This window comes from Callospermophilus lateralis, chromosome 18, assembly GCF_048772815.1.
Source record: "Callospermophilus lateralis isolate mCalLat2 chromosome 18, mCalLat2.hap1, whole genome shotgun sequence".
NCBI lineage: Eukaryota > Metazoa > Chordata > Mammalia > Rodentia > Sciuridae > Callospermophilus > Callospermophilus lateralis.
The window spans coordinates 17,495,468-17,513,541 of NC_135322.1; the positions used below are offsets into that span (position 1 = coordinate 17,495,468).

The 18,074-nt window shown below is 54.4% G+C and overlaps 2 protein-coding genes across 4 annotated transcripts; one reads left to right on the top strand and one right to left on the bottom strand.

Moving 5' to 3' along the window:
* The first annotated feature begins 154 nt into the window (after positions 1-154).
* Positions 155-12,833, top strand: Atp4a (ATPase H+/K+ transporting subunit alpha). 2 transcript variants are annotated; one of them, XM_076837612.2, is made up of 22 exons: positions 155-205; positions 293-433; positions 548-607; positions 929-1,132; positions 2,186-2,299; positions 2,536-2,788; positions 3,059-3,327; positions 3,920-4,118; positions 4,432-4,541; positions 4,623-4,757; positions 5,245-5,437; positions 6,463-6,638; positions 7,624-7,760; positions 7,832-7,982; positions 8,077-8,245; positions 8,334-8,488; positions 9,638-9,761; positions 10,106-10,251; positions 11,490-11,623; positions 12,008-12,109; positions 12,194-12,285; positions 12,475-12,833. In XM_076837612.2, exons 1-22 carry the CDS (start codon positions 194-196, stop codon positions 12,501-12,503), a joined length of 3,105 nt encoding a protein of 1,034 aa, XP_076693727.1. In that variant the 5' UTR covers positions 155-193; the 3' UTR covers positions 12,504-12,833. The 2 variants fall into 2 exon arrangements, with proteins under 2 accessions (XP_076693727.1, XP_076693728.1); XM_076837613.2 differs by having other exon boundaries at positions 7,832-7,955.
* Positions 12,834-15,820: 2,987 nt separating this feature from the next.
* Positions 15,821-17,730, bottom strand: Tmem147 (transmembrane protein 147). 2 transcript variants are annotated; one of them, XM_076838584.2, is made up of 7 exons: positions 17,493-17,730; positions 17,351-17,420; positions 16,759-16,818; positions 16,537-16,673; positions 16,312-16,396; positions 16,094-16,215; positions 15,821-16,010 (listed from the first exon to the last, which is right to left on the bottom strand). In XM_076838584.2, exons 1-7 carry the CDS (start codon positions 17,567-17,569, stop codon positions 15,887-15,889), a joined length of 675 nt encoding a protein of 224 aa, XP_076694699.1. In that variant the 5' UTR covers positions 17,570-17,730; the 3' UTR covers positions 15,821-15,886. The 2 variants fall into 2 exon arrangements, with proteins under 2 accessions (XP_076694699.1, XP_076694700.1); XM_076838585.1 differs by lacking the exon at positions 17,351-17,420 and having other exon boundaries at positions 17,493-17,555.
* Positions 17,731-18,074: the final 344 nt, after the last annotated feature.

The window sequence follows — 18,074 nt, forward strand, 5'->3', positions numbered from 1 at the left end:
GCTGCATTGGGATTTAGGTTGGGGCAGTCCACTGGGAAATGCCTGTACTGTCCAGGCCTAGAGGTCACCCCAAGGAGCCCTGTAATCAGCTGTAATCAGCCAGTTCTGCCCCACCCCCACCCTCCCTGGGTATATCAGAGCGGGTCTGGCCCCAGGCTCTGTTGAGGCCAAGGGAGGCCGAGCTCTAGGCACCATGGGGAAGGCAGTGAGTGGGGTCCTGGGCTGGGGGCTTGGGGTGGGGGCAGGGTCCCAGTGACATCTAATGCCTCCCTTGTCCCACCTCATCTCCCAGGAGAATTATGAGCTCTACTCAGTGGAGCTGGGGCCTGGCCCTGGTGGGGACATGGCCGCCAAGATGAGCAAGAAGAAGGCCGGCGGTGGGGGAGGCAAGAGGAAAGAGAAACTGGAGAATATGAAGAAGGAGATGGAGATTGTGAGCATCGGGCCAGGCGGCTGTGGGGCTGGGGACGGGGCTGGGAACTAGGCAGTGGGCAGGGGTGGGCGGTGGCAAGAGCCAGACAGCAGTGCCCTGTCGCCCACCTCCCAGAACGATCATCAGCTGTCAGTGGCAGAGCTGGAACAGAAGTACAAGACCAGTGCCACCAAGGTGAGCCGGGCTGCGGAGGAGAAGGCACCACGGGGGCAAGAGGGGGAGAGGGGACAGGAGAGCATTAGGGTTAATCTCAGGGAGAGACAGAGACAGGGAGGGGCAGAGACAGGGAGAGAGGAGCGGGGAGAGAGACAACAGGAGGAGAGACAGAAAGATGAGAGACAGGAGGGAGGGAGGAAGGGGGGAGGGAGGAAGAGGAAGAGGGACAAGACAGAGAGAGACGGGGGAGAGGGGAAGGGGGAAGGAGACGGAGGCAGAGGGTGCATGGTGACAGGAAGGCCCTGTGACCTCCATCACAGTCCACCCCTCTGTTCCCAGGGCCTGTCTGCGAGCCTGGCAGCTGAGCTGCTGCTGCGGGATGGGCCCAACGCACTGAGGCCACCGCGGGGCACACCAGAGTATGTCAAGTTTGCCCGGCAGCTGGCAGGAGGCCTGCAATGCCTCATGTGGGTGGCTGCTGCCATCTGCCTCATTGCCTTTGCCATCCAGGCCAGCGAGGGTGACCTCACCACTGACGACAATGTGAGTGGGGGCCCTGCAGGACAGGAACAGGATACAGGGACCTATGAGACAGAGGACATTGAGCCTGGGACTCAGGACAAAGGCAACATAGGATGGGGATTCAGAGACATAGAGATGCTGTTCTGAGTCCTGGACCCTGAGGGGACACTGGGATGTGAGACACACCCAGGAACATAGGTCACAGGGACGTTGGGGATGAGTCTTGGGTGAACCCATCTTGGTGGAACGTGAAGACATAGGAATGCAATATGTAAGAATATGGGACTTGGGAAACAGAAGATATAAGACAAACTAAGGCCACAGGACCCAGGGACATTAGGACTTCATATGAGACACCAGGGACATAAGGGACATGAGCCATAGGACAAAGCACATGGAGAGATATAAGACACCAGACATAGAAGCAGACAGAGGAAATGGAGATGCAGGACAAAGGGATGTTTGATACCCAGCAGGGTCAGAAAAAAGGACATGGGGACTCGGGGACATTTATGACATTGGGCAGAGGTTTGAAAAGTCATAGGACAGGTGATGTGGAATGGGGACTAAGAGGTACATAGACGTGGGAACTGAGAATTTAGCATAAGGTCTGTGATACACAAGCACATGGATGTGGGGACATGGGGACACAGGGACTATCGAGGGTAGGAGATGCAGAGGGTGGCACACGGATTGTAGAAGAGACGGAAACATGAGGAGATATAGGACATGGCCATGGCCATAACAGACTTGGGAGACACAGGAAAAGGGAACACATATGACCAAGGAACACAGACATGGGCTACAAGCCACAGGAGATAGGACCATGGGAAGACACAGAATTCAGGAGCCCAAGGACCCAGGGCAGGAGGGACTGGAATACAGCATAGGTGAGGGTGACGTGCAGAACCTGCTGGTGGGTCTCAGACCAAGGGAACAGTACCGAGGTTTCCTAGTAGTGGGAAACCACAGAGGTGACCCAAGGATTCCAGGGGCCAGGGAATGGGACGTGGTCTTGGGCAAGGAGCGTCTAAGGCCTAACATGTAACCCCAGCCTCTTTACTCCTCCTGCAGCTCTACCTGGCCATCGCCCTCATTGCTGTGGTCGTGGTCACTGGCTGCTTCGGCTACTATCAGGAGTTCAAGAGCACCAACATCATCGCCAGCTTTAAGAACCTTGTGCCCCAGGTGGGTCCCCAGGCCCTGCCTCTTCAGATTCCAGAAGCTCCAGACCCACTCAGGCAGGATCCTGACAGGATCCTGGCAGGATCCTCTTCCATCAGGCCCACCCTGCCCTTAACTCTGACCTCCATATCTCCACTAGGGCCTCAACTGTCCCCATGTTCACCTCCCCACATCCCTTTACACTCAGCAACCTTCACCCCTACCCCTGTCTGTTCTATTCTGGTGCCCCTGACCCACAGCAAGCCACTGTGATCCGAGATGGGGACAAGTTCCAGATCAACGCAGATCAGCTGGTGGTGGGTGACCTGGTGGAGATGAAAGGTGGGGACCGTGTGCCAGCTGACATCCGCATCCTGGCAGCCCAGGGTTGCAAGGTGGACAACTCCTCACTCACCGGAGAGTCTGAGCCACAGACCCGCTCACCGGAGTGCACCCACGAGAGCCCACTGGAGACCCGCAACATCGCCTTCTTCTCTACCATGTGTCTTGAGGGTCTGTGGAGCCCCTTCCCACCCGTTCAGTAGCCACACGGCCTCCATGCTTCCCTTACGGCCCCACTGGCTCTTCTGCTGTGTTCTGTGGCATGTTCCTCCCACCCCACATGACTGCCACCTCTCCAGGGCACGCTGACTCTATCACCTGCTATAACTACCCCATTCCTGCTGCCTCTGTTGTCTCCACACTGCCCCACCCTCAATGCCTGCTGCGAAGCCCGCCCCCACTGCTGCCGACCCACCCTGAGCCCCTCTTGGCCCACTGCAGGCACAGCACAGGGCCTGGTGGTGAACACGGGTGACCGCACCATCATTGGGCGCATTGCATCCCTGGCCTCTGGAGTGGAAAACGAGAAGACGCCCATTGCTATCGAGATCGAACATTTTGTGGACATCATCGCAGGCCTCGCCATCCTCTTTGGCGCCACGTTTTTTGTGGTGGCCATGTGCATAGGCTACACCTTCCTGCGGGCCATGGTCTTCTTCATGGCCATTGTGGTGGCCTATGTGCCTGAGGGACTGCTGGCTACTGTCACGGTGAGTGAGGAGGTCAAGGGGGTACAGGGAGCTGAGAATCTGACCATCTGTTTATTTATTCATCCAGGCTTCTACCTCCCACCTTCCTATCTGTCCATGCACCATCCATGCACCTCCCCATCCACCCTCCACTTTCCCATCATCCGTTCTCTCAGCATTCCTCTGCTTCAGGCCATGTCCTGGGCCCCATATGAGGGCTCTGAGATGGACGGGGTCCTTGACTGGGGGAGGCTGAGGTCCCCTGTCGGCAGCTGCCCTGTAACCAGGCCTTACATAGTCACATGTAGTCCAAGAGTCACCCAGAGGAGGCTCAGGGGGTTCATTTTCTCATTTTGATTGTGCTCATAATAGAACATGCAGAATCTCAGCTGGGACAGCTCGGAGTGTATCTGGGTGATTAGGAAAGGCAACCCAAGTAGGAAGCACAGATTGGACAAAAGCTTGGTTTTTGTTTTGTTTTGTGTTTGGCAGAAGAATATCGCACTTGAAACACTGTGGCTGGTGGGAAGGACTCCCCAGCGCTCTGACTGGAGGAAAATGGGACTGCAAGCAGGAATTTGTCCCTGTGCCTGAGTTTTTCACCTCTCCCCAGGTCTGTCTGTCCCTAACAGCCAAACGGCTGGCCAGTAAGAACTGTGTAGTCAAAAACCTGGAAGCAGTGGAGACCCTGGGCTCTACATCGGTGATCTGCTCTGACAAGACCGGGACCCTCACTCAGAACCGCATGACTGTGTCCCACCTGTGGTTTGACAACCACATCCACACAGCTGACACCACGGAAGACCAGTCAGGTCTGAAGACGGGAGGGGACGAGTACTGGGACAGGATCCAGTGGATGATGGAGACCTGAAGGGAGCCCGGGAAGGCTTTGCCTTAATGAAAGGGGGCGGGAACTGTGCCCAGAGGGGACTCAGCTCCAGGTTTGTGAAGAAGCACTAAGTCCCGTCTCACAGAAGGCTGAATATTGGGTCTAGAGACAGGGCTCTGTTCTAGGGTCCCTCTAGGCCTGGGGAGGCACTCCAACCTGAACGCAGGGGGAGGGGCTCGGTTCTGGTCTGGGAGAGTCTCTCCCTGGCGCTGCCAGCCCCGGTGTCTGGTCTTCAGGACAGACTTTCGACCAGTCCTCGGAGACGTGGCGGGCGTTGTGCCGCGTGCTCACCCTGTGCAACCGCGCCGCCTTCAAGTCCGGCCAGGACGCCGTGCCGGTGCCCAAGGTGAGACACTGGGGGACTCCGGGGCATGCTGGGAACTTGGTGAAGCCAGGTTCGATCCTGACGATCGGTCCCCGATCCCAGCGCATCGTGATTGGAGACGCGTCGGAGACTGCGCTGCTCAAGTTCTCCGAGCTGACGCTGGGCAACGCCATGGGCTACCGCGACCGCTTCCCCAAAGTCTGTGAGATCCCCTTCAACTCCACCAACAAGTTCCAGGTGTGCAGCCTGAGCGACCGGCCCCGCCCTGGTCCTGGCCCGCCCACTTCAGGCCCCACCCACAGTTAGGGCGGGCCTACGCCGCCGTCATCTGGCTTTTCCGTAGGGTCCTAACCATCCCTCGCCCTGCCCATAGCCCCGACCCCCCTATGGTTAGGTCCCGCCTACATCTAAGCCTCCTCTCTGGTCCCTCGCAGCAGGGACATCCCCTCTCCAAGAGAATCTTGGTATCAGGGCACCCGTGAGTAGTAAGCCGTCAAATCCTGTTTCCAGCCCAACTCCACGTCCTAATTCGGCCCATCCTTGTGCTCCGGACGCTGCTCTGAGCCTGGCCCCGCCTAGCCCTCAGCCTCTACCTAAGACCGGCCCAGCACTCAAGGCCTTCACCTTCTCTCTCCCCAAGACCCTCAGGCCGCGCCCCGCGCCCCCAGCTCCGCCCCCCACCTCCGTGGCCTCGCCCACAGCCCCGCCCCTTCCCTGCCCACAGCTGTCCATCCACACACTGGAGGACCCGCGCGACCCGCGGCACTTGCTGGTGATGAAGGGCGCCCCCGAGCGCGTGCTGGAGCGCTGCAGTTCTATCCTTATCAAGGGCCAGGAGCTGCCGCTGGACGAGCAATGGCGGGAGGCTTTCCAGACTGCCTACCTCAGTCTGGGGGGCCTGGGCGAACGCGTGCTCGGTGAGACTCGCCCTGGGTGGGTTACCCGGTGTGCGAGGAGGAGATAGCACAGACCCTGTCCAGCCTTCCCGGCCCAGCGCTGAGCCTGCCCTTTCTCATCTTGATCTGCCCCAGTCCACACATTCACCTTTGACTTTCTCTGTCTCAGTCCTGACCTCTGTCTAGCTTCAATTTCTGACCCAGTCTCTCCACTCTGGTCCTCGCCCTGACCATCCTCCTCCTTACCTAACCCGTGACCCCATGATTTTTTTTCAGCCCTTGCCCCGACTTCCACTTTCCAGGTCCTCCTATTGACCCTTTGACCTTCCCCAGGCCCTGTCTCAACTCAGGACTCCCCATCCCAAATCCTTGTCCCACCTTCAGCCTCCTTCAATTTTTGTCTTGACCCCTTATACTTCCCTAACCCCTGCCTTGACCCTGGAAGGTACAGACTTGTGGTCCAATTCTTTTATTCTTTTTCCTTCCTTCCTTCCTTCCTTCCTTCCTTCCTTCCTTCCTTCCTTCCTTCCTTCCTTCCTTCCTTCCTTCCTTTCTTTCCTCCCTCCCTTCTCTCTCTCTCTCTCTTTCTTTCTTAACTTTACTTGCTGTGTGTGTGACCTCTGGCAAGAAATCTTTCCTCGTGTTGGGCCTGTGGTGCGTGCTTTTAATCCCAGCAGTTGGCAGGCTAAGGCAGGATTGCAAGTTCAAAGTCAGCCTCAGCAATTTAGCGGATCTTGTCCCAAAATAAAATTTTTAAACAAAACAAAACAAAACAAAAGGCTGGGGATGTGGCTCAGTGGTTAAGCCCCTCTGGGTTCAATCCATGGTACAAAAAAAAAAAAAAAAAAAGTTTCCTTCCCCAACCCTCAGTTTCCTTAACTGCAAGATGAGGGAGGGTGTGCCTCACAGAGTGGTTGCAGGAATGGATTCAGATAACATGCTGGGCATCCACAGGTGCAAGGTGCCTGGTTATTTTGCTCATCTCCTGGGCTTGCTAGAGTAGGGTCTGCCCAGAACTCCTCTTTCATTTCCCTATTTTCTGGTAGGTTTCTGCCAGCTCTACTTGAATGAGAAGGACTACCCACCTGGCTATGCCTTTGACGTGGAGGCCATGAACTTTCCAAGTAGTGGCCTCTGTTTTGCGGGACTCGTATCCATGATTGACCCACCCCGGGCCACTGTTCCTGATGCTGTGCTCAAGTGCCGCACAGCAGGCATCCGGGTATGCCACTGGGGAGAGGACCAGGCAGTGATGAGGACAGAGGGTAGCAGTATTTGGGAATGTGGAAACCCAGTGGCAGAACCCTCCTGAAACTGGCTTGAATAGAATATATTCGTTCATGATGCTGAAAGGTTCCTAGGAATGTATCTTCAGGTACAGCTGAATCCAGGTGCTCCATATTATTAGGAATTTGCTCATGTCTCAGGTCTATGTTTCTCTCTGCTGGCTTTATTCCCAAGAAGTTGCTCAATTTGGATGGGTAAAGATGACAACCTGCCTTCTCACCCCCAACAGCTTTAACTTTAACAGGGAGTTCCCACCTGTCCTGCCAGATTGGATCACATGTTCATTCCTGAACCAGTCATCATGGCTGGAGGATAGCTTACCTGCTCAATCTAGAAACCTCATTTCAACTAATGGTCTGGGGGACAGAGATGGTTCCTCAATGACAAATCAAGGGTGGAAGAGCCATTGCTGAGCAAATCATGCCCAAGCCCTTCCTCAGGTCTCCAAGGCCCTATAAGCTCTGGGCCTTGCTCCCACTCTGGGCTCATTCCTTAGCCCTTTTCCCCCATTCACACCAGTTGTGCTGTTCTTGCTTTTCCTCCAACAGTTCAGGCATATTCTCACCTCCTGGCCTTGGATTTACTCTCTGCCAGAAATGCTCTTCTTAAAGATATTTTTCTTACCTCCTTCTGGTCTCTGCTCAGGTGTTACCTTCTCAGTGGGGACTTCCCTAGGCACAATTAACCTGAGCCACCACTTCCTTCACTGAGCTTATTTTCCTCCCTCCTTCTAAACATGCCACATCACTTATTTATTTTGCCTGTTTACTGTCTACCCACCAGAATGTCAGCTCCACAAAGTACAGGAGTACTTTCCTCACACTTGGTTGAATAAATGAGTGTATCAGCAGATGCCTACAGGGAGGACAGGGAGACTGGGTTGATCGAAAGGTGTCAAGGATCCGCTGGTCCCCCCACAGGTGATCATGGTGACAGGTGACCATCCCATCACAGCCAAGGCCATCGCAGCCAGTGTGGGCATCATCTCGGAAGGCAGTGAGACAGTGGAGGACATTGCTGCCCGCCTCCGTGTGCCTGTGGACCAGGTTAATCGGAAGTAAGTCCCCCTCAGCCCTCGCCATGGTTCTCCCACAGGCTCCAGCTGAGAGCCTCCCACCCCCTCTCCAGGGATGCCCGTGCCTGTGTGATCAATGGCATGCAGCTGAAGGACATGGACCCATCAGAGCTGGTCGAGGCCCTGCGCACACACCCTGAGATGGTGTTTGCTCGCACCAGTCCCCAGCAGAAGCTGGTGATTGTGGAGAGTTGCCAGAGACTGGTGAGACCCTACTGACGAGGTCGGGCAGATGGCGGGGCAGGCCCTGGGCTGGCGTCTCTCTGACTCTCCACCCACCTGTACCCATGGCTTGCAGGGAGCAATTGTGGCTGTAACAGGGGATGGTGTGAACGACTCCCCGGCCCTGAAGAAGGCAGACATTGGCGTAGCCATGGGCATTGCTGGCTCAGATGCTGCTAAAAACGCAGCCGACATGATCCTGCTGGATGACAACTTTGCCTCCATTGTGACGGGTGTGGAGCAAGGTCTGGTCTGGCTAGGGAAGGGAAGGCCGTGTAGATACAGGTGGCAGTGAGCTGCCAGGAAGCTGAGGTGCCTGCTGTACCCCCACAGGCCGACTGATCTTCGACAATCTGAAAAAGTCCATTGCCTACACCCTGACCAAGAACATCCCGGAACTGACCCCCTACCTCATTTACATCACTGTCAGTGTGCCGCTGCCCCTCGGGTGCATCACCATCCTGTTCATAGAGCTCTGCACTGACATTGTGAGTCTACAGTCCCAACGCCCTACCCTACCCATGGTGCCACCCATGGGTGGACACCATGGGCCATGGTTATCACATACACTCTTGGACACAGAATGACAGGACATAGGCACACATCAACAGGTGGTCAGGAGTGGACATGCAGGTGGGCAGACCTGGTCAGACACACAGGTGGACACTCAGAAGGCATGCAGAGACCATGGACATAAGGGACTCTTGGAAATCTGGACAGAGATGTTAACAGATATCTGGCCAAACATGGATCACAGACAGACATCCCAAAATAGATATGGACAGACAAACCCCTTCAAATAGACCAGCCACAGATACAGCCCCAAATGCAGCCAGATACATGGCCACGTTGACATGCTTATTAGTTTAGTCTCTACTCTGGCCCTGCCCATGGTAATTTACTTAATGTTGTCCTTATGAGCACCCTGTGAGATGATTCTATTGTTCCCATTTTGCTGATGAGGTCATTGAGGCATAGACTGGGCTTGCTGCAGGTCACACAACTAGTACGTGGCATATCTGGGATATGAGTCTGGGCAGGCAGGTGCCCCAGGCCTGTGCACTTGATCAGTATACTCTGCTGCAACTGTGTCACAGGACTGTCAGTGGGGGGGGGGGGGCAGGAGACACAGGGACACTGAGGAACTGAAGAGATACCGAGTGACAAAATAGCATGGGAGCAGGGACACACAAAAGTAGGGAGACAATTATAGGGAAAGAGGCTAGAGACAAAGAAACAGATGAAGAGACAGGAAGTGAGAAAGAATTACAAGGAAGCAGAGAGGCCCAGACTGGAAGCCCCCAGAGACCAGAGAACAAACTAGATGACAGAGAAGGAAAAGGAGATGAGCAAGGAAGGGAGAGAAGGGGAGGGGAGAGAATGCATGTGACCAAGGGATAAAAGCGGACATTCTTATGGAGATGGACTCCAGGAACATGTGGCCAGACATGCCAGAACTCCCATGGGGGCAGCTGGACCCTCGATGTCCAGGCAGGTGTGGTCATGTGGTCACTGTAGGTCCTGCCACCTAACCTCAGTTTTGTTCTTTCCAAGGGGCTGTAGTGGGGCAACTCTAGAGTATGGGGGACAGGAGCCCAGGCAAATCCTCAGTCCTGGTTTCTTCTGCTCCTGGCTAGTTTCCATCTGTGTCCCTGGCTTATGAGAAGGCTGAGAGTGACATCATGCATCTGCGACCACGGAACCCAAAGCGAGACCGACTGGTCAATGAGCCCTTGGCTGCCTACTCCTACTTCCAGATTGGTGAGTGCCCATGGGGCCAGGACGGGGCTCCCCAACTTTCTCTGGCTCGCAGTGCTTGTTTTCTGTGTCTCTCTGGTCCCCTTCTCTCGTGTCAACTCTGTCATGGGTTCTTTTGGTATATCTTTCTTTCCTCTGTTCCTGTCTCTCTGTGCCTCTGTCTCCTGTGTTCCTAATGATCTCTCTTGGGGTCTTTGCTCTTCCTGTGTCCCTGCCTCTGATTCCATGTCTGTGTTTGTCCGTATGGACTGTTTCGACATCACTGGCTGTGTGTTCTGAACCTTCTTTGTGTACCTGTCTCCATCTCTGTTCCTGTCCCTCCTTGTGTCTCCTTGCCTATCTTCCAGGTGCCATCCAATCATTTGCTGGCTTCGCTGACTACTTCACAGCCATGGCCCAGGAGGGCTGGTTCCCTCTGCTGTGTGTGGGGCTGCGGCCACAGTGGGAGGACCATCACCTACAAGATCTGCAGGACAGCTATGGCCAGGAGTGGGTGAGCCCCTTTTCCGTCCTATTCCATTGCTCCCTCTTTCCCAGTGACATCCACCTGTGTGGTCCATACTCACTGCCCACACAGAACTGAGTTCAGCCACAGCATCCCAGGCACTCAAACTCTCTTCCAATTCTGGGGGAAAGGGCCTTTCCCAAACCGTCTGTGGTTCTACGCCCCGCTCCTGATGCCCACACCTGCAGAAGGGCCTCTCCCTTCCCTAATAGCAGCATAGCATCTTAGGTGTGGAAGTTCTTGTCATTTTCCTTGCAGTGTCCCTCACACTCAGTACTGGTGTGAGTGGTCCATTTTAATGAAGGTCTGGAACACAGTGAGGCTAGATGTGGCTACCAGATGTGTTTAGGTTGCTCTAAAGAATAACAGAATACAGATCAGGATAATACTGTCATGGTTAAGAATGCAGATCTTGGAGTCAGATTGCCTGGATTCATGATCTGGCACTGCTCTCCACGAACTATGTGACACTGGGCAAGTAGCTTTGCCTCTGGTCTCATCTTTCTTACCTATAAAGTGGGCATAATACTAATGTCTACCTCAGTGATTTTCAATTTGTGACTGGAACAGCAGCAACAGTATTATCTGAGAAATGCCAATGACCCCTCTGGTGTCAGAAACTCTGGGGGTGGGGCCTGGGAGCCTGTTTTAAGCAGCCCTTCCCGGAGTCTGATGCATCCTGCAGACTGAGTACCACCCATCTACCTACCGCATAGGGTTGCTGGGAGGATGGAATGAAAATGACACACAGGAACACTGGCTGCCTGGAGCACAGTAGTTGCTCCCTACACAATTAGCTGCTATTAAAATTAGCTGTGCTGAGGAAAGGGACAGAATGGTGGCTATACTGGAAGTGGGGCATATGCCCTGTGTTCCCTAAAGGCCCTCCTGGCCACTTCCCTAATTTTGCCATCTGCCTGCCCCTGGAGTCACTGGACTTTGCAAATCCTGCCTCAAGGTTCCAATTTTCTTTTCCCCTTCTTTTGGTTGCCTGAGAAATCTGTCTTCTCGGTTCACTGTGAAGCAGTCTAGCCTGGCCTACTGTGTCAAGTTGTCCAAGCTTTACTAGACTCTCAAACCTCCAAGATGCTGCATCTTTCCCTTCCCCCAAGCCCAGCCCCTGATGTGAGGGGAAAGGTGCATTTAGGGGCTCGTGGCTCAGGACCTTGGTGCCCTGTGGAGGCTCTGTGTCTGGGCCCAGGCTAATTTGTCTCCTTCTTGTCCAGACATTTGGACAGCGCCTGTACCAGCAGTACACCTGCTATACTGTGTTCTTCATCAGCATTGAGATGTGCCAGATCGCTGATGTCCTCATCCGCAAGACACGCCGCCTCTCTGCTTTTCAGCAGGGCTTTTTCAGGTGTCCCTAGCTGACCCCAGCCCCCATTCCATCCCCATCCCTGGTCACAACTCCCATCAGACCCTGATGAGGGCTCACTAAGCCAGCAAATGCCAGTACCATTGGATACCCAAACCTTCCTATCAGTTGACCAGTTGCTCTCCCATGTGCCTCTCAGCTGGCCCTTCCGTGTTTCCTAAAGGGCTGATGCTGGCAGGGCCAGCTCCCACTATTGGAGAGGCCTGGGCTGCTCCAGTGTCAGATGTGTAAACATCCCCTGTTGCCTCTGACAGTTGACCTGCCTTGACCCAGCACCCTGATTTCCATCTGGTCCCCAAGTCCTGTTGGTCAATCTTCATCCCAAGTCTGCCAATCTGAGCCTGTTTCATTCTGCCCCACCTGCAGGAACAGGATCCTGGTGATTGCCATTGTGTTCCAGGTCTGCATTGGTTGCTTCCTGTGCTACTGCCCCGGAATGCCCAACATCTTCAACTTCATGCCCATTCGGTGAGGGGTGGTGAGGTGTAAGCAGAGGGTTGGGGACACAGACCTTGGGATAGCCTTCACCTTGACATCTTGCCTGTGCTTCAGGTTTCAGTGGTGGCTGGTCCCCATGCCCTTTGGTCTCCTCATCTTCGTCTACGATGAGATCCGGAAACTTGGAGTTCGCTGTTGCCCAGGGAGTGAGTGTGGAACTGGGGGGATGGAGGCGGGGGGCTGAAACATTCTCAGAGGTGCTGCCCTGACTTTGATCTTCGACACTTAACTTCCAAGCCCTCCGTATCAAATTGCAATTTCATAACCTCTGAGGCCATTGTTCCCTCTGACAGGCACCCCCAGCTCTGAGACTCCTTTCTCTCTCTCTCCCCCAGGCTGGTGGGACCAGGAGCTTTACTATTAAAGGGCAGGCTGCCTTCAGGCCATCCCTGCATCCAGCACAGGCCAGTGAGCATGGGGCTCACAGGACCTTCTGGAAGACCACCAAATCATCTGTATAATCAAGAGTACCAGCCCTACCCATGTTTGCTTCTGAGCTATGGCACCCCAACCTTGAAGGGGCTCTATTCACTGCTCTTTCCCACCCCAAGCTCCCTTCCTCCTGGGGAAGCAGTCCTTAGGTGCTGGCTGCTCCTGGTGAGATGTGCTTGTCCTTGGGACACCAGGCTGGGCAAGAGGGCTGCCTGGGACTCTTCGTTAAAAACACATATTATGTTTAATAGTAATAAAACAATCCCCACATTGGCTGTGCTTTTAATTGGTGCCAAGTGCTGTCTTAAGTGTTTTTCATCAGCGACACTGACCTCTCACAGTACTACGGTACAGGGACTATTTATTCAGGGTTGCAGTCTCCTGGGCCTAGGACACAGCCTTGCAGATAGTAGGCATTCAATAAACCTTCCTTGGGGGCCAGAGGTTGGGTAGCTCAGTGGAAGAGCACTTGCCTAGCATGCACCAGGCCCAGGGTTCAATCACCAGCGCTGAAAAACACAACACAGAAACCAAAACAGAAGAACACCTCATCCCCCAAATCTTCCTTGGGAAAATCAATTCTAATTTCCTTGAAGTTTGCAAAAATTTATAGGTAAGTTGGGATGTGGTGCAGGCGCCCTCTAGAGATGGCCTTTAGCCACTCCAGTACACTGTGTACCGCGTCTGGGCTTTCTGTTCTCAGCACCACTTCTCCCTCCTGGGAGCTCCTGATGAGAGGATCCAAATTTTCCCTGCATTAAACACCACTGTCCCCTGCCCTTAACAGGGTTCTGCCCTCATTCTTCCTGCTCACTCTCTTTGCCCCTGCGAAGGTCAGTCCCCCAACCAGCTCCTCATCTGAAGTTAACACCTCCAACTGCTGGAAGCACCCGTCTCCACCTCCCCTGCTGGCCACTGCTCTTTGCTTATCTCTCTTCCCTTTTTATTATGAGTTTCTCTGGCTGGGTCCTGAGCTTCTTCCTCTTCACCACATACCCTGATGACTTCAGTTCTGTCTCGGAAATGATGCCCACATATGGGGTGATGACCAGGGCCTGTTTCCCAAGCCTGTCTCCATTTACTGTTCAGCACCACTGTCTCATCAGTGTGAATCCTCCCTGGGAGTGCTGGGAACCTCTGGGGGAACAAGTCCCAAACTTGTGCTATTCCAGCATCCTCTGCACCTTTCCTTATCTCTCATCTCCCCACTGTGTCCTATACTGATAAGCAGAAACACGGTCCATTGGTCACCAACATCTCTCTAGCTAGCTTCTAGCCTCAATCCTCCTGCCCTTGCCAATTCTGTGCTGGTCCAACTCTGGCCTCATGGCATGTATCTCCCTCCATACAACAACCAAGCACAGCTTTCTAAGCTAAATTTAACCCTGTCCTTCCCCTTCCCAGAGCTCCCCATGGGTCCCCATTTCCCCATTCAATTGTCCAGTCAGCCTCCAGTGATCTGGTATCTGCCAACCTTTAGTGTCACAAGCCCCCTTGAACTTGTTCCAGCTAGTTCTTGGGTTCTCAGAACATCTACTCTGCCCTACCCACATCCGCTCCACAGAGCCCAGCCTACCTCCAGGGTGGGTCAGACAACTCCTCTTGGTCTCCAAAAACCCTGTTTTCTCTTCACAGCTCTCATCACTGCAGCCAGGCTCATGGCAATCTACCACTGCCCAGGCTTCTCCATCACATCTGACCTTTCCAGTCTGCGCTCCCCTGACCTCAGCCCTAACCACTCTACTCTCCCCTTCATCCTACATAAGATGGGATTATTTCAGACAGTTGGTTATTTCTACAATCTTCACCTATCTCAGTTAGTGTAAAGGGCTGGACAGGTCATGAGAGGGAGGTATGGGAGAAAGTAACACTACCACAAAAAAATCTACCCAGATGGGCTGTGGGTGTACCCCATTTTCTTTCCTCATTAAAACTGAGATGATCAATCACTCCCAGCCCCCAAGAAACCTGAGAACTATCTTAGGCCCTGAAGAAGGGTGGGGCTACAGGGTGGCTTCCTCATCTGAGGGTAAATGCACACTCTGAAAACACCAACTGCCATAGCAGGGCTGAACAGAGCCATCCTTTCCTAGGACTGAAGTCAAGTAACATGTAGGCTCTGTAGGCTTGGTGGAGGGTGAAGGCAATTGTCTCATTCCAGTGGGAACACTAGGGCTGGGGAATACTTTCCTGAGGGGGCAGGATTTGCATCAAGCTTGAGCTTGACATTCAAAGGTCCACTTCTGGTATATGGCCCTCAGGGAGGGCGAGGAGGTAGGGCAAAGAGCTGGTCCAGTGGACCAAGGCAGGGAGTGTTGGTGGTAGAGGGTGGCATCTAAGACAATGTCCAAGCTGGTGAGTTCCACTGCTGTGCTATTTTGCTGTTGCTAACCCTACACTCCACCCTGAAGCCTTAGGCTAGGATTTGACCTGAGGGGCATAGGACTGAGTCAAAGCACCAAGAAATCAGAATCAAACCCACTTATGCCCACCCATGGAGGGCCTCTTTTTTTTTTTTTTTGATACTGGGGATTGAATGCAGGGGTGCTTAACCATTGAGCAACATCCCCAGCCCTTTCTATATTTTATTTAGAGACAGGGTCTTGCTAAGTTGCTGAGGCTGGCTTTGAACTTGCAATACTACTGCCTCAGCCTCCCAAGTTGCTAGGATTATAAGTGTGTGCTATGCGCCCACTTGGATTAAATGATGTTAAGAATTTGACTGTAGAAATCAACCCAGGGAGAAACTCCAGAGAGATCAAAGGTCAAAACCAAAGGTCACTCTTTAGGGCACAATGAGAAGCCACAAATTGTTGTAAGCAGGGAAGAGTGACCTAGCAAAACAGGTTACAGACTGACCCCCCCATCCCAGGCTGTCACTTAGAGGATGGATTGGAGGATGAGACTAGGGCTGGGAACCTTAGAGGTAACTAGCCAGGGAAGAGTCGAGATGGGAGAGGGACCAGTTGAAGGTGTGAGGAGAGGAAGAGGAGCCCTCAAGAGCCCTCTCTTGGATTCTAGCTCCCCTCTATCAACTGTTCCCAGGCCTTTGTGGCTATTCATCTATTTTAAGCTCTTCATCTACCCTTGAAAACCAGGAGTCTAGGAACTGTGAGGACAGAGGAAATGTCAGAGGACTGACTAGCATCCCAGCTTGTCTACCTGGTTCCAAAGCCAGAATAAGGGTCTCTAGGACCTAGGCGGACATAGTATAAGGAGACAGTTCTTGAGAGAAATAGAGGCAGAAACAACTTTCCAAATACTGTTTACTTCACTAAAACAACCTGGAGAGAGGCAGGGAAAAGGTCACCAGTCCTAGGAGTGCACATTGACAACGGCGACATACAGGGCCAAAGTGCTGAGGGCAAGCAGCCCTGTTACCACTGCTCGGGCCAGCAGTGCTGTCCAGCTGCCCAGGGAGCAGAGGTGGACGAAGGTCCTGTGGGGAAACATCACAATGAGGAAAGGAGACCAGAAAACCCACCCTCATTTGGACCCAGCCTCAAAGACCCCTGAGCTCACTCCATGACAAAGGCCTTGTAGACACTAAGGAACATCAGCAGGAGGACAGCTGGCCGGAAGGTATGGTACAGGTCATAGCGTGTTATCATCCAGACTTGGGCAGAGGCAACGATGTAATGGACCTGACAGGAGGGAAGCAAGAAGTTGGGGCCAGGCCTTGGGGAGAGATATGGCCACCGAAAAAAGGTATATGTGGCATGGAGAGCAGGACTGCATACCAGACTGATGTTGGAGTCAATGCTCATCTGGATGTATTTCCAGTCAAACTCAATGCCCCGGGCTCCAACCCAGAGGGGGATGCAGCTGAAGAAGGCAAAGGGAGGGATTTTCTGGTACCCAGACATCCTTGATACCCAGACTGAGGCCACCCGCCTCCCCCAGCATCCCTGTGCACCCAAGTGTCCTTTCTTAGGATAGTATGGGGTCCAGGCTGCTACACACACCGGGACATAATGAGCTCGGCGGTGGCCCAGCCCAGGGCAGCAACCATGATCTTGTACTCCCCCTTGCCGGCATTCCGGGACATGACAAGGTTTAGGCCTATTAGGTCTGCCACATCCACGCTGGCCTTCATGAACTCCTGTGGGTCAGGTTGAGGCGTGAGTAAGCATAGGGCCAAGTAGCCCCCGCTTGTGCACTTCCTGTCCCTCCCTCACCCTACTCACCCCAATGAAGTCATAGATGCCACCTTCCCAGGTGGGGAAGAAAGTGGCCAAGAACAGCATCTGAGAACAGAAAGCAGAAAGGTCACCTCAAGGTGAGGGGGAAAAAAAAAAACACCTATGTGTTTTGTGGGAAGTTAATGTTCCTGTGAAAAGCGGAACACTACAGATTCCAGGGGTCTTTCTGGGAGAAAGTGGCAAGATCACAGGGCTACGGGAGATAGAAGGTAGATGTCTGTGTCTGTAGGGGCTGGAAATTCACAGGGGGTATAAGCTCTAGAGGTGCTGGGGTGGCAACTCGGGGAGTGCTACCAGCCCCGTGTGACACGCGGCGGGGTTAGTTATCGCTCTTAACCATACCAAAACACCTCTGTGCCAATCCTACAACCGAGGTTTTTTCAAGTTTTACCGAAAAGTGCTAAGAAAAAGTTGCTTCAAGACCTCATCTCCGATTCCACCCCTACTGGGGTCCATACTCCAAGGGACCTATGCGGAGTCCTGAAAGCGATCCCACGGTAGGGGGACAGCGGCAGAGCCGGGTCCCTGGGTCTGGAGAGCGTGGGGGCCAGACACGTGGGGTCCGGGCGGCCCTCACCTTGCATAGCTGCACAAAGAGGTAGGTGACCCCGGCCTGGACGCATTTCCAGAAGGCGTTGTACTCAGACCTGGAGAAGCGGGCGGTGAGGGGTCGGCCTGGGCCCCGCGCCCTCTCCGCCCCGCGCCCGCCCCGCACTCACAGGCCGCTGCACTTGTACGTGATGAAGTAGGGGAAATAGGCGAGGGCGAAGCAGTTCCCGAAGTGGAACAAGGTCATGTCGCCGGCCGCCCGGTCCCGCCCGCGCGGGAGTCGCCAGGCGACCTCTTCCGACGCGGGTCTCTCGCCTCCACCGGCGCTCTCGCCGGGGTAGGGGCCTGGCGCCCACCTGACTGGACTGGCCGCGGCCCGCGCGCGGCCTTCTGGGAGCGGTAGTCCGGACCCAGGCGACGCGCGCCGTGACGTCAGAGAGCGCGCGTCCGGATCTCGCTTCCCAGGGTTCCAGAGTGGAACGCTGTTGAAACACCTTTTCGGCCACGCTGCTCGCCGGTCCCCGTTTCCCATAAGTGGAATCCGGCTCAGAGCCCAGCGGCAACCCTCGTCCGTGGGCGGACTTGAAACCCGGCCTAGAACCCGCCGTGACCCACGCAGAGAGAGGGGCGCAGCTATGAGCACTTTGGTTTTTATTTCACCGCTGACCGAGCAGCGCTAGGCCCTCACGCCGCGCGCGGTCCTTCCCGGGGGGATTCCGACTTCCGAGCATGGCGCAGCAACGGAGGGGCCT

Bases quoted from the DNA above. Each gene is read 5' to 3' on its own strand.
- Atp4a (XM_076837612.2), top strand. The intron at 5,438-6,462 runs GTGAGACTCGCC...ATTTTCTGGTAG, and splicing joins CCTGGGCGAACGCGTGCTCG to GTTTCTGCCAGCTCTACTTG. The intron at 8,246-8,333 runs GTCTGGTCTGGC...GTACCCCCACAG, and splicing joins TGTGACGGGTGTGGAGCAAG to GCCGACTGATCTTCGACAAT.
- Tmem147 (XM_076838584.2), bottom strand. From the start codon at position 17,569: ATGACCTTGTTCCACTTCGGGAACTGCTTCGCCCTCGCCTATTTCCCC. The intron at 16,674-16,758 runs GTGAGTAGGGTG...CCTGACCCACAG, and splicing joins GCATCTATGACTTCATTGGG to GAGTTCATGAAGGCCAGCGT. The intron at 16,011-16,093 runs GTGAGCTCAGGG...GTTTCCCCACAG, and splicing joins TACAAGGCCTTTGTCATGGA to GACCTTCGTCCACCTCTGCT.